We start from the raw sequence: 12,405 nt of genomic DNA, 5'->3' as shown, positions 1-12,405 counted from the left end.
GTGCAACAAAACGTGGGGGAAAGTTGCAGGCTCTGCCTGGAGAGCTGTCCCTCGAGATACTCCAGAGTTTGAAGGATGGATTTCTTTACAACTCAAACAGATGGCAAGATACAGACAGCTTTGCATCTCTTCACTTCAAGCCACAAGACTTCTCCTTCCTCCTAGCACAGCAGAGATGCCGTAATCCCAAGTTACAGAGAGGTGACTGAGACCTCTCAGCAACACGGATCGAGCCCTACACACCACTCCAGGTTGGCTCTAATGTAATTTTCTCCAACAACATCAAGGTGTTACATAATGCAGCCGGAAAGTTTAATTTCTCCCAATTTTTCCTCAGCAGCAAAGAACCAGGCTAGCTGAAGCAGAGACAGTGACAGACCTAACCCCAGCACAGGGGGGTAGGAGCAGCTAAAAAGCTGCGCCAATGTCCCCAAATAGTCACCGAGTGACTGCGCTGACACTTGCACTGCAGCGTGGGACAAGGGTCCTTTCAGCCAGGAAGGGTCACTAAGGCAAAGCTCATCTTTAACAGCTTTTTAAACCTAAGCACCATCAAGCAGCGAATATATTTTCTCGGATTTCTCATGTTGGATACAGAAAAGCACTGGGATCAGCAGTGAGTGAAATGCTACACTGCAGGACAAGCGACATAAAACCAGAACAGGCACAATAAGGAACCCAAATCCCTTAAACCGGTCCGTGTAGTGGTTTGGGACACTGCTGGGGAGGAGGGCAGACGTGTTTGGTGCGGATTTTCACAGAGAATTTCTCCATTCAAAGCAGCGAGACCCCTTGAAGGAGAAGCCGCTGACTTTGCCCTCGGACACGCTCAGGGGCATTTCAGCCCAGGAGAGAAACCACCGGGCAAACCGACCGCGCTCCCCAATTCCCCAAGATTATCCAGATCCATCGCTGACAAATCCACGCTGTTTGCCGAGCCGGCAAACACACACAAACCCCAGCGGGTGCTGTGGCCGGGCGGGCGGCGGGGGAAGGCTCTGGAGGAGACAAGTCACCTCTCCAAGGCTGAGGGTCTGTGGGGCCGCCCGCTGCCACCGCCGAGTGTGCGGCTTTTTGGGGGATCGGGGCAGCCAGAGAGAGCCACACACCGGCAGCTTCCATTCCCCAAACCCCAGGCCGTGCCCGCATCGCTGAGTGGAATTGTCCTGAGGGTTTCGGGGCGAGTTCAAGCCCAGCACAACCATCAAGGCGGCCGGGGGTGAGCAGGGTCCGGGCATCCACCCTGAGGCACCGCCCGCCTCTCCCTCAGCACCCACCTCACTTTGGCCGCCACGGACGACATGGCCTCGTTCCTGAGCGTCTTCCTTTTGGACACGGCTGTGCCCATATTCGCGCGGGGGGTCGCGGCCGGGGGAGCGCTCATCGCCGGGTCCCGCGGCTGCCCATGCCCATGCCCGTGCCGGGGCGCGCCGCCGCCCCTCGCCGCCTGTTCCCCTCAGCGCCCCGCCATGCCGCCTGCCCCCGGCCCGCGGCCCCGGCCCGCGCTGCGCTCCGCCGCGGCCGCTGCCGCCCCATTGACTGCGGCAGGAGGGAGGGACAGAGGGACGGGCAGAGAGAAAGGAGGGGACGAGCCCGCCCCGCCGCCCAGGAAGCGCCGCTATATTTGGCCGGCGGCGCCTCCTCCGCCCGCCTGACATCATGGCCGGGGAGGGGGCGCGGGCCCCGCCTCAGGGGCCGAGCGGGGCGGCGGGAGGACGGAGTGGTGAGGGGACCCTCAGGGGGCTGCGGCTCCTCCTGAGGGGTATCTCCCATCTCTGCTCTCTGTCAGGGGAGCCGGGGAACGCCTGGAGCTGTGTCAGGCTCAGGCTGGAGATGAGGGAAAGATTTTTCCCCTCAGAGGGTGGAATAAGCCCTGGAAAAGCTCCCCAGGGAATGGGCACAGAGCTCCAGGAGCCTTTGGACAGCACTGCCAGGGGTGCCCAGGGGAGGATTGTTGGGGGTCTGTGCAGGGACAGGGGCTGGAATGGATGATCCTTGTCCACCTCAGGTTATTCTGATTCATTCGAGTCCTGTCCCTGGTCACAGAGAGCAGGAATCGCTGCTGTCCCTCATCCTCCCGAGGAATCTGGATGATCCTGGTGGGACACATCCAGCTCGGGATACTCTGTGGTTTCACCATTTTACCTGAGGGGAACATCCAGCCAACAACAGTCAGACACGGCTGCAAAGGAAGGCCTGGGGATCGCTCCCTCCAGGCTCCTGTCAGAAAGCAGAGGTGCAACCTAAAAAAAAAAAAAAAAAAAAAAAAAAAAAAAAAAAAAAAAAAAAAAAATCGGTCATTTTGACACAAACCTGCAGCCTGCCTTGGATGGATGGGGGGAAAGTTTTCACAGGGTTCATTTTCCACAGCAGGGCAGTGTGTGAGTGAAGCCAGGTCCCTCTGCTCGTGAGGTGGACACGGTTATGGAGGTCGAGCTATTGCGTTTTGGACATGAATCTCTGAAGAAATGACACAAACACTGCTGCCTTTGATCCCTGAGCAGGTCACTCAGCCAATCCCAGAGTGACCAGAGGCAGCAGAGCCATGAGAGAGGAGATGGGGGTGCAGAAACCTCCTCATGCCCAGAGCAAACACCTGCCTTGGGGTCATCGAGAGCTTGACAACAAACCCAACAGAAGGAGCTGGTCAACCAGTCAGCCCAGCCTTAGAGGATTTTTAATTCACACAGTCACAGAGCTGCTTGGGTTGGAAGGAACCTTCATAGATCACTTACTCCATCCCATGCTGTGAGCAGGGACAGCTTCCACTGTCCCACGTTTCTCCAAGCTCCATCCAGCCTGGCCTTGGACACTTCCAGGAGCAGCCACAGCTTCTCTGGGCAGTGTCAGGGCCTTATCGCCCTCATAACAGAAAATTTCTTCCTATTGCACACTCTAAAATCTATTCCTTTGCCTTTCATCCTGGCCCTGATAAAAAGTCTCCCACCATCTTCCTTATAAGCCTCCTTTATATACTGAAAGGCTGCAAGAAGGTCTCTCCAGAGCCTTCTCTTCTCCATCTGAACACTCCCAACTCCTCCAGCCTTTCTTCATAGCAGAGGGGCTCCAGCCCCAGGATCAGTTTCATGGGTGTAGGTTTTGATCCCTAGGGGAGTTTGGAAAAGTGTTTTTTCCTTGGGAAAGTATTTTATGAATCTGCTTTCAGGGCAACCTGAGTGAGTGGGGCAGCAAATTCTTACATATTATTCATAATACATACTGAAAAAGGCTCTTGGATTGTCCTCCTGAGTCCACAGGCAAGTTGAGGAATCCCAGGAACTCAGAGCCACTCATTCAATAATATTGGATAGAGGGGTAGAAGTTTTACAGATAATTGAAATTCCTCCAGACTTTGTGGAAGAGGCAGCTGAAGGAGGGAGTGACAGGCACACCTTGTCTTGTCTGTACCTGAGGAAGGCTGGAGCATAAGCTCATATTTCACTGGCCTTCAGAGACCCTGCATGAAGAGACCAAGAGTTTGGGAAAAGCTTCTGTCCTCTCTCTCCATAGACTCCAAAGTAAAATCTGCAAGAGAATATAATATAATGGGATTTGAACAAATTAAGTCTGCTCGGTCTATTAATCAACCCATTGAAAAATAAAGTAGTTTCTATAGAGAACGGAAAAAATATGAAGAAGGTACCCAGTTCCCCTGGTTTGTGTGGACTCGAGGAGCAGAATACAAATACTTCACCAAGGTTATCACAATCTGAACAATTCACTGTGAATATCAATTTTTGGGAGCAGTATCTTTGCTGAGGCTCAAGCTGTGAGCAGAAAAAGTTCCATGTGTGCATAATAAAGACATGGAAATACTTAAAAAATAAGGTCAGCCTGTGCTTCCCAACACTTTTTTTCCATGTATGTAAACTAGATGGGAGAAATGGTCTTTATTTCTATGTTTAAATATTTTGCCAGTTGAGGCAAATGCTATTCCTTAAAAATACAACTCACCCTCTAAATTAACAGGCAGGTCTGCTTTATCCATGACACAATTCCCACCAGATCTACCTGGAAGCACCCCAAAGTTGCTCACAGTGACATTTTTCATGTACAAAACAAAACCCAACCTCAATCTATCGGATTTTTTTCCCCCCAGAATATGACTCTGATAAAATTTCTACTCATGACTATCCCCCCACCCTGTTTTTTGTTATACAGTCATGTCACCAAAATGTTTCTATGACAGAAAAGAAGAAAAAAACACATTTGTTTTGAATGAGCAACTGAAAAAAAAAATCACTTGTAGAGAACTGGAGCCATACAAGCAATTACAGTCTCCATGAAGCTGTGCCCAGTGCTATCAATTCCCAGAATTAAAAAAGCATCCAGATGGATGTCTCCATCTTCATCCCATGTTCAGACTGCTCTTACCTGTGCCTCTTGGAGCTCCCTCAAGCCCTCCCTTGCCTGTTCCCCAGCAAGTTCTCCCTCTTTGAGGCTGGGGAGGGTCCAGCCCAGAGCAGGGTTCACTTTGAAGACTGCTCAGGGCTTGGCCTGGTGGGTTTTGGACACCTCCAAGGATGGAGGTGCAAACCATGTCCCAGGGATGCACCACTCTCCCAGGGAAAGATTTCCATAGATCCACTGGGAATTTCCCACGTTGGTCCTTGTGCCTTGGAGAAGCACCAGCTCCATCACTGCACAGCACCCCAGGGGCCCTCACCCATCCCTGCAGATTCCCCTCTTGCTCTCTGCTCCTCCCCTGCCTTCCTTCAGGGCTTCCTCCCTGCCTTTGGGTTTATCCCAGGCATTTTGGGGGTCTGGGTTACCCCAGAAGAGGAGGCAGCTAAGGGAGCTCTTTACAGCTGGAGAAATGCCTTTGCTTCGTGCTAGGAAAAAAGTCAAGGCGAGCCAGGCAGACGGTTCCCACGGCTTCTCCATGGCAACAGGGCCTCCCAGACACACACACAGCATCACAGCCCCTCCACCCCAGCCCCAAACCTCCCCTCACCCCAAAACACCTTCCAAAATAATCACAGCTGGCCAGAGGGATGTTCCCTTCCTTCCACTGGGAACTGCCCTGAAGGCCAAGCCAGGCAAAGTCTATCCCAACCAGTGATGGGTTTTGTCCAGACAAATGTGACACACTCGGAAAATCTGGTGTCTCTGCATCATTGTCAAACCAAACAGCACATCTCTGTCCAGTAGAAAACCCAGAACCTCAAACCTGATTAGGTCTAGGTGTCAGATCAGATTCTGATACTCAAACTTTAAGGAACCATTCTTTTTATGTTTAAAAAAGTCATTTTTTTTGTCTAAACGAGCAAAAACTGTGTATCCTGGCAATTTAAATGCAAAAAAAAGGAGAAATAAGGCAAGCCAAAACCAGTCACAGCAGCAACCTGCAAAAGGGAGAGGCAAACAATAATACATATTTCTCCCAGCATGTCAAGTTGGCTATGGTGCAAAAGAAGCATTCGTAGGAGATAAGGTCAGAACAGAAAAACAATGAATATTTTGCATCTGTAGTCAGTGAAGAAAAGCTTGAAGATGCTTCTGTGCCAAAAGTCATCTCTATATGGACGTGGCATTGGATTTGGCTCATGTTCAAGTGTCAGCAGAAGAAGTTGAGGAATAAATAGCCAAGCTAGAGAGTGCAAATGCACCAGGCTGAGATGGTTCAGTGAGAGCTCAGAGGTGAAACTGTTTAATTACTTAATTGTGGCATGTAATCCCTGTGTGTAACAGCCTCACTGTCTGAGAGATTCAAGGTGACAAATGCAAAGGATTTGGGGTTCAGGCAGACCCTGAAGTCTGAGGTTCCCTCCTGGGTGAAGTGAAATTATCACTAAGAATCTCATGAATCTCAGATTTGGATACATTTGAAGTACAGGGAAGAAAAGAAAGTTGATTTTCCTGAAAAAAAATAATGCTGGATAAATGTATTACAGTTCTTTAGAGGATAGATAAGTGTGTGATGTAGTCTGCATGGGTTTCCAAAAGGTCTGTCACACAAGTTTCTTACAGGAATGCAGCTACCATGGGATTAGCATAAAATATTTGAAATAAATAAATACCTGGTCAAAATATTCTCAAAGAGCAGCTTTCAGTTGGCAGAATCCTGAATGGAGGGAGGACGGGAAAGGAGCCCCACAGGGACCTGGGCAGGGCTCTGCTCACTTCAGCAGATTCAGAAATAATCTTGCAAATGAATTGGAAAAAGAAAAGAGGGACAAAGCTTGCAGCTGATGTTAAGGCATTCAGGGTCATAAATACGTGAGACACTGAAGAGTTATACAAGGACCTCATGATAGTGAATAAATAAGCAATAGGTTCAGGACATCCAGAGGAGATAATTACAAAGATAAAGACAGAAGAAAAACAACCCCATCCCAGCTCCTCAAGCACTGGGCTCTTCACTGATGCTTATCCTCAGAAATAGCCTCTTTTTATTCCAGGTTCAGTGGAATATTATCCTGCCCACTCCAGCTCCATTTGTGCTTCCTGCTGGCTCCTGGCTTTGGTGGGACTATAAACCCAGGAGAAGGGAAGGGACTCAGCAGTGTGGTAAGCATAAAACCAGCATGACGGGGGGTGTTTAATGGCCCATGTGAGATGACTGCAGTTCCTGTGGTCCAAATTGAGACCGGGATTGTTTGTGGTCCCTGCAGAGAGCACAGTTGGTCACTCAGGTCCTTGGAAGGGCAAAGCACCAGGGTCAGCAGTGCCAAGGGAGGTGTGGGACTCCTCCCCACAGACATTTCCCAGGGCTCACATCACCACAGCTAAAGCCAAGGTGCAGGTGCTTCCCCAGGAACATGATGTGCTCAGACCACACAAGTGGCACAGACAGGCCAGGGCAGGGATGTTTTTTATCTCCTCCCCTCTCCTCCCATTTCTCTGCACAAAAGAACTGGCCTGAGTGTGTTTGTACTGAAGGGGCAGAGCACAAGAATGAAAAGAGAAAACAAATTGATGTGCCCACAGTCCTTAAACACTCTGCCCCAGTTAAGTTCTTTTGACAAGCCACAGCAGCCCTGAGAGTTGATGATAAACCCACAATGCTGAGGCAGATGGAGGAGCTGATGGGGCTTATTCCCACAGCACTGGAAAAGAGTTTGAGGACAAGGTTATGGCCAAGTGCCTGGGAAGCTCAAGGTCTCCTGAGTGCCAGAAGGTCACTCAAGTATCACCTCTCCGCCTTCCTGCTTGGCCAGTTTAGTCCCTTCAAGATGATGCTGTTAAATTCATCAAGTCCAAACTTTACTCTAATGAGGCACTGTAACAAAATAACTTTTCCAACACTGGTATAATTAAACTTAGGCCATATATCAGTGAAGCAAGTCAATAGCCAACAAGTTGGATTTTGCCAAGAATTACGATTTTTCTTTGAGTGGATTCATTTGCATAGAGCTGTTCTTACATGGCCCAGCATTTGGCATCAGCAAAGCTCGTTCAAACCCAATCCTAGAGTTAGTCCCAATCCCTGGGTGAGCAGTTCTAAATGCAGGGCACTCAGACCCCATGGCTGGCCAGCTCACCCCCAGCTATTTTTAGTAAAAGACCTAATCAGTAATTGCCAGGGCTGGGTACAACCTTTCAGCCCTTCTTTCCTCTACGTGACATGTCCCAGCCCTGAGTTCTGCTGAGGGGAGCTCAGCCCCCTGAGCTCTGACCACAGGGTTACCTGTGTTCAAAAAGGTTAAACCCTCTCCTCGTTCCTCCTCAGCAAATGCATTTTTCCAAATCTTCTCATTTTGCCAGCATTGTGAAGAGGTCAGATGCTGTTTTACATTATCTGTCTGCTCCTGCACAAAGCAGCAAGGTGCTGGCAGAGCAGCCCTCCCAAACTGGAAGTTTGGAAGGGAGGCTCTGTGCTCAGCTCTGGGTGGAGGATAGGGAAAAGCAGAGCTTTTTATCCCAAATTTGGGCAAAAAACATTGAAAAAGGTCTTGGGGGCTTACTTCCCATGTGTAGTCATAGTCTGGGGGGATTTGAGGGTGGTGCATTTTCCTGGGATGAGAGCAGCAGCCTGTCTCTGGCAGGGAGAGCGTGGCTGGGAGGGCAGAGTGTGCTCCCACCGGGCACAAAGGCCTTTCCCAGGCACACACACCTGTGTATTCCTCAAATCCCAGCCCCAGAGCCGCTTCCTCAGCCTCCACTGACCTCCCAGGCTGGATCAGCAAGGACTCAGAGCATGAGCAGTTCCAAACTCGGTCAGTAGCAGCAGACTGCCTTCCCACTGGGAGACTCCCAGGGCAGCGCTGGATCTGCCTGGCTCTGCAAACACAACCTGAGCAGAACCTCGTGTGTTGTTTTGGAAAAGTGGAAAAGTGATGAGGCTGTGGGGTTGCCACCGTTTTGCAGGGCAGGAGCCCTGAGCAGCTTTCTCTGAGCAGATATCAGAGAGGGGGAGCACAGGCTCCAGCTTGGCACCACTGTCTGGCTGGGCACTGCCTCTCCCTGCTCCCTGCACTGCAGCACCAGCACTGGCACAGCACCACCCCAGTGGGAGGCATCACACTACTTAAAGAAAATTATGTTGCTGGCCTTTTCATTATGTTGCCCAGCAAATGTTCCCATGAAATATAGGCCTAATTATCTACCCACATTCAGATTACTCTAAGATGCAATTTCCTTCTACTCTGTGGAGTTTGCTCTCCTTCTGTGGATCTCATGATTGAAATACACTCAATTAGTTATTACTGTGCTGGCTGAAATCTTGAGCTGCCTTCCTGACAGGGCTGCTCCATTTGGGTCTCGCTGGCCTTACAATGGCCAGGTGACACCAGGTCACAGGAAAGCCACAAAGATGTCTCAGCACTCAGCCATGCCTATTATTTATTAGATTTGTATCCCAAATGGAAGCCTTGTTAGGACTGAGAGCTTGAAATGTGAAGTATCAGCGTCATAGAATCACTGAGGTTGGAAAGTCCTCTCAGGTCATGAAGTCCAACAATTCCCCCAGCACTGCCAAGGCCACCACCAAACCATCTCCCCAGGTTCCACATCTGTACATCTTTTAAATCCCTCCAGGGCTAGTGGCTCCACCACAGCATTGAGCACACCCCAATTAATCAAAGAAAAGACACAGTCTCAGCATTGGTGATTGCTGTGGTCACTGTCCATCCCTTGGGTATGATGATTTCAAAACCATGATCCCAAATCCCTGTGAGGGAACTCCTCTGCCCAGGAGAGGAAGACTCTGGGTGAGACCATGTTTCTGAGTCAGGAGAGCTGACAGGAGAATGAGCATTTCCAGAGCACCTTAATATTAGATACCTCTTTTTCCCTTAAAATAATCTAGCAGGTAGAGACAAACAAAAGCAAGGAGCATCAGCTGTAGCAGGAAGGAGAATTTGGGCAGGGTGGAAATGTAATTTCATTCCTATTGGCTACATCAAATTGACATAAGCCAGTCCCTCAGAATAAGCTACAATAAATAATAAAACCAATTAATATAACAAAGGAAACAAAAAAAAAGGATGTGTCATATAGGGAAAAGACTCCTTAACACCTCCACAGAATTTTGGAAACCCTAGTGTGAAGGCTTTGGAAGTCTTTGCTGGAAATCTGGCACAGCAACTTCTTTTGGTCACACTGAGGCACTTGCTGGATGTTGATCCTTCCCAGGGTGACCTGTTCCCTCACTTGACCACCCTCCTGGTGAAAGGACACTAATTTTGTACCTACCAGGGACATGTTTTACTCCCAGGGATCCCAGGGACTGCTCAGCAGCTGTGGAGGTGCAGGGTTGGCCCTACCATGGAAGTTCCTCAAGGTCGGGATTCCAGAAACAGTTCCAGGAACAGATCGGGTAGTAATTGATTGCTCAATGATTCAGTGATTACTCAGTTTTTGCTCCATCCACATCTCAGTATTTCATTGTTTGGCAAAATATCAGCCTGACTTTGTCCTGACATTGGCACCACGCAGCACAAGAAGAGCTGAAGTTTGAAGTGACTGCGTCATATCGAAGATGGAAGAAAAAAAATGTTATGGTTATGGGAAAGTTTGTATGACTGTGTCCCTAAGAAAGACCTCACTCCCAAAACTCTGCTCCAACCCTACCCTACACCATGTCCAACCCTTGCTGTATTTAAAAGTTTCACTGAAATGAAACATCTGCTGGCAGAAGGGCTCAGATCATCTGTATCAGTGGACAAGGGGGACTTCAGAAAATGTTATCTGTCTCAACTTCTGTAAGACATTTGAGACAGTCCCCCACAATATCCTTCTGTCTTAAATGGATGGATGGATGGATGGATGGATGGATGGATGGATGGATGGACTGCTGAGTGCATGAGGCATTGGTTGGACAGTCACATCCAGGGAGTAGTGGTCAGTGGCTCAATGTCCAGGTGGAGATCAGTGACAAGTGGTGCCTCTCAGGGGTCTGTATGGGGCCAGTGCTGTCAAATACCTTCACCAGTGATTGGGTTGAGGGTGTTCCCAGCAGATGACATCAAGGGGTGAGGTTGACACACCCGAGGGAAGCTGGAAGAGCTTCTGAGGGCACCTCCATAGAGCTGGAAATGCATCTCCCACTGTCCATGGAGCCCAGGGCAGGGCAGGAACAGCTCCCTCCAACACGGTGCTGCTGCCTGTCGTGAGGCTGAGCAAGGGAGGGCATGTGGGGACTGATCCTACCCAGAGCCTTCAAGGAGCAGGGAGAAACATTCAGGGAGGATGACTCAGAAAGCTCAGCTGGAGGATGAGGAGGGATGCACACGAATCCAGGGCCATCAGCAGCTCCTGGCCATGGTGAGGGTGGAACAAAATAGGTGCCATCTGCTTCAGCTGGAGCATCACACAAAGGCACAGGCAGTGAAGAGCCTCTAGCTTAGACCCTGTTGGCAAGGAGAACAAATTCCACAATTGCTACCAAAATAGCCCGAGGCACAGAAGAGGAGTGGCCACAGTGTGCTCAGGTTCTGCTGTCCCTGCTCCTGCCCCACTTCCAAGCTGTCCTGCAGAGAGGAAGAAGAGCAGCCCTGAAAGGTTCATAGTGATTCAAAGCAGTGCTGAGTGGGATTTGGCAGTGAGCTTGGGATGGGCAGCAGCTCCATCCATCACCCACTCTGTAGGAAAGGACCTGGATGCTGCTGCAAATCTTCAGTGGAACCAGAGTCAGAAGTGTTGTGATTGTGCAGAACAGGTGAATGTCAGGGCATGAGAAATAACAGTAACAGAGCCCTGTGTGGGCTGTGCAGGGCTGGGACAACCCCAGCCTCTGATGCTTCAGGGGAGATTTGGACTGGTTGGAGAGGGCTCAGGGGGAGCACCAGGAGGGGTCAGATGGTGGGAGAGTGCAAGCTGTGAGCAAAGGCTGAAAATTAGACCAATTCACCCCAGGAAACTGAAATGACACATTCTGGTTATGTACAAGGCTGAAGACAGGACAGGGCAAGGAGCAATGGGGTTATACTGTGGTGGGGAAATTCAGGTTCCACCTGAAGAAAAAACTGTGTAAAGATTGTGAAGCAGTGGAACAGACACACACAGAGAGCAGTGCAGGTGTGACCAGGTGGAGCAGAACCTCCCTTGGGCACCAGGACTGGATGGGCTCAGCACTCTGCTCCTGCCACAGAGTCACCTAACCCTCCATGGCCTGATAGGGTTTGCTGGGCTCTTCATCACTTCTGGAACCAGCAGCTTCACAAACTTCATGGAGATGGTGGCAATTCTGAGTATTTGAGGGAAAAAACCTTCTGCAGAGTGGGAAATCAGCAGTTCTTTGAGTCGAGCTTGTGACAGGGCAGAAAAGCTGATATTGCAGAGTCAAGAAAATGTAAGTTTGGCTGAAAGCCCATCCTGTAAGCTGGTAATCCTGAAAACAGCCTTTGGAAGAAAAATGACACTAAATATGATGAGGAAGAAAAGAATAGATACTGATCAATATGCAACAACCACATCAAGCTATGGAGCAGAGCTATTGATAGAGGAAGGTAAATGGACAGAGGAAAATCCATGTCTGGCAAAGCCACAACCAGTAAAGAGTTGGTCACTGAATACATCAGGAAAAAAGGAGAAACATTAATGATGTTATAGACTCATTTCATAAACTTAGAAAAGCATAAAAGGATTTGTGTCAGAAGCAACCTCCGGAGCAGGACTGATGCCCAAGTGACACTGCCTTGCTCAGGGATTGCCCAGGTGAGTTTTGAAGATCTCCAAGCATGGAGAGGCCTCAGCATACCATCCCTAGGTGAGGATGACAAGGCCCTCAGTGTGTCCCTTCTGCATTTGGAAAGGATGGGAATGTCAGACATGAGGGTGATGAGATTGTCTGTGGTCTAATAACAACCCAGAGCATCCTGGGTGCCATCTGTGGGGTTTGTGAAGCAGCAGAGCTGTGTGAGCTGCACCTGAGGGCCCTTGAGCAAAGCACTGAGCTGAGCTGAGCCTCCTCCTCCTGCTGCTGCTGAGGGTTTGGAAGGCTGGGAGATGCCAGGGTTGGCA

The 12,405-nt window shown here is 49.8% G+C and overlaps 1 protein-coding gene across 1 annotated transcript in view; it reads right to left on the bottom strand.

Moving 5' to 3' along the window:
* Positions 1-1,384, bottom strand: part of NSMF (NMDA receptor synaptonuclear signaling and neuronal migration factor) — a gene marked incomplete at its 5' end in the record, with an annotated part of 40,308 nt that extends 38,924 nt beyond the window's left edge. The window contains one exon of the mRNA XM_083875879.1: positions 1,278-1,384. Within this exon, the coding sequence (XP_083732005.1) occupies positions 1,278-1,384 (107 nt within the window). The remainder of the gene's footprint in view (positions 1-1,277) is intronic.
* Between the last annotated feature and the right edge of the window lie 11,021 nt (positions 1,385-12,405).

This window comes from Zosterops lateralis (assembly GCF_965231275.1).
Source record: "Zosterops lateralis genome assembly, chromosome: 20".
Classification (NCBI taxonomy): Eukaryota; Metazoa; Chordata; class Aves; order Passeriformes; family Zosteropidae; genus Zosterops; species Zosterops lateralis.
Note: the sequence above shows the minus strand (reverse complement) of the source record. Positions and strands in the feature narration are given on the sequence as shown.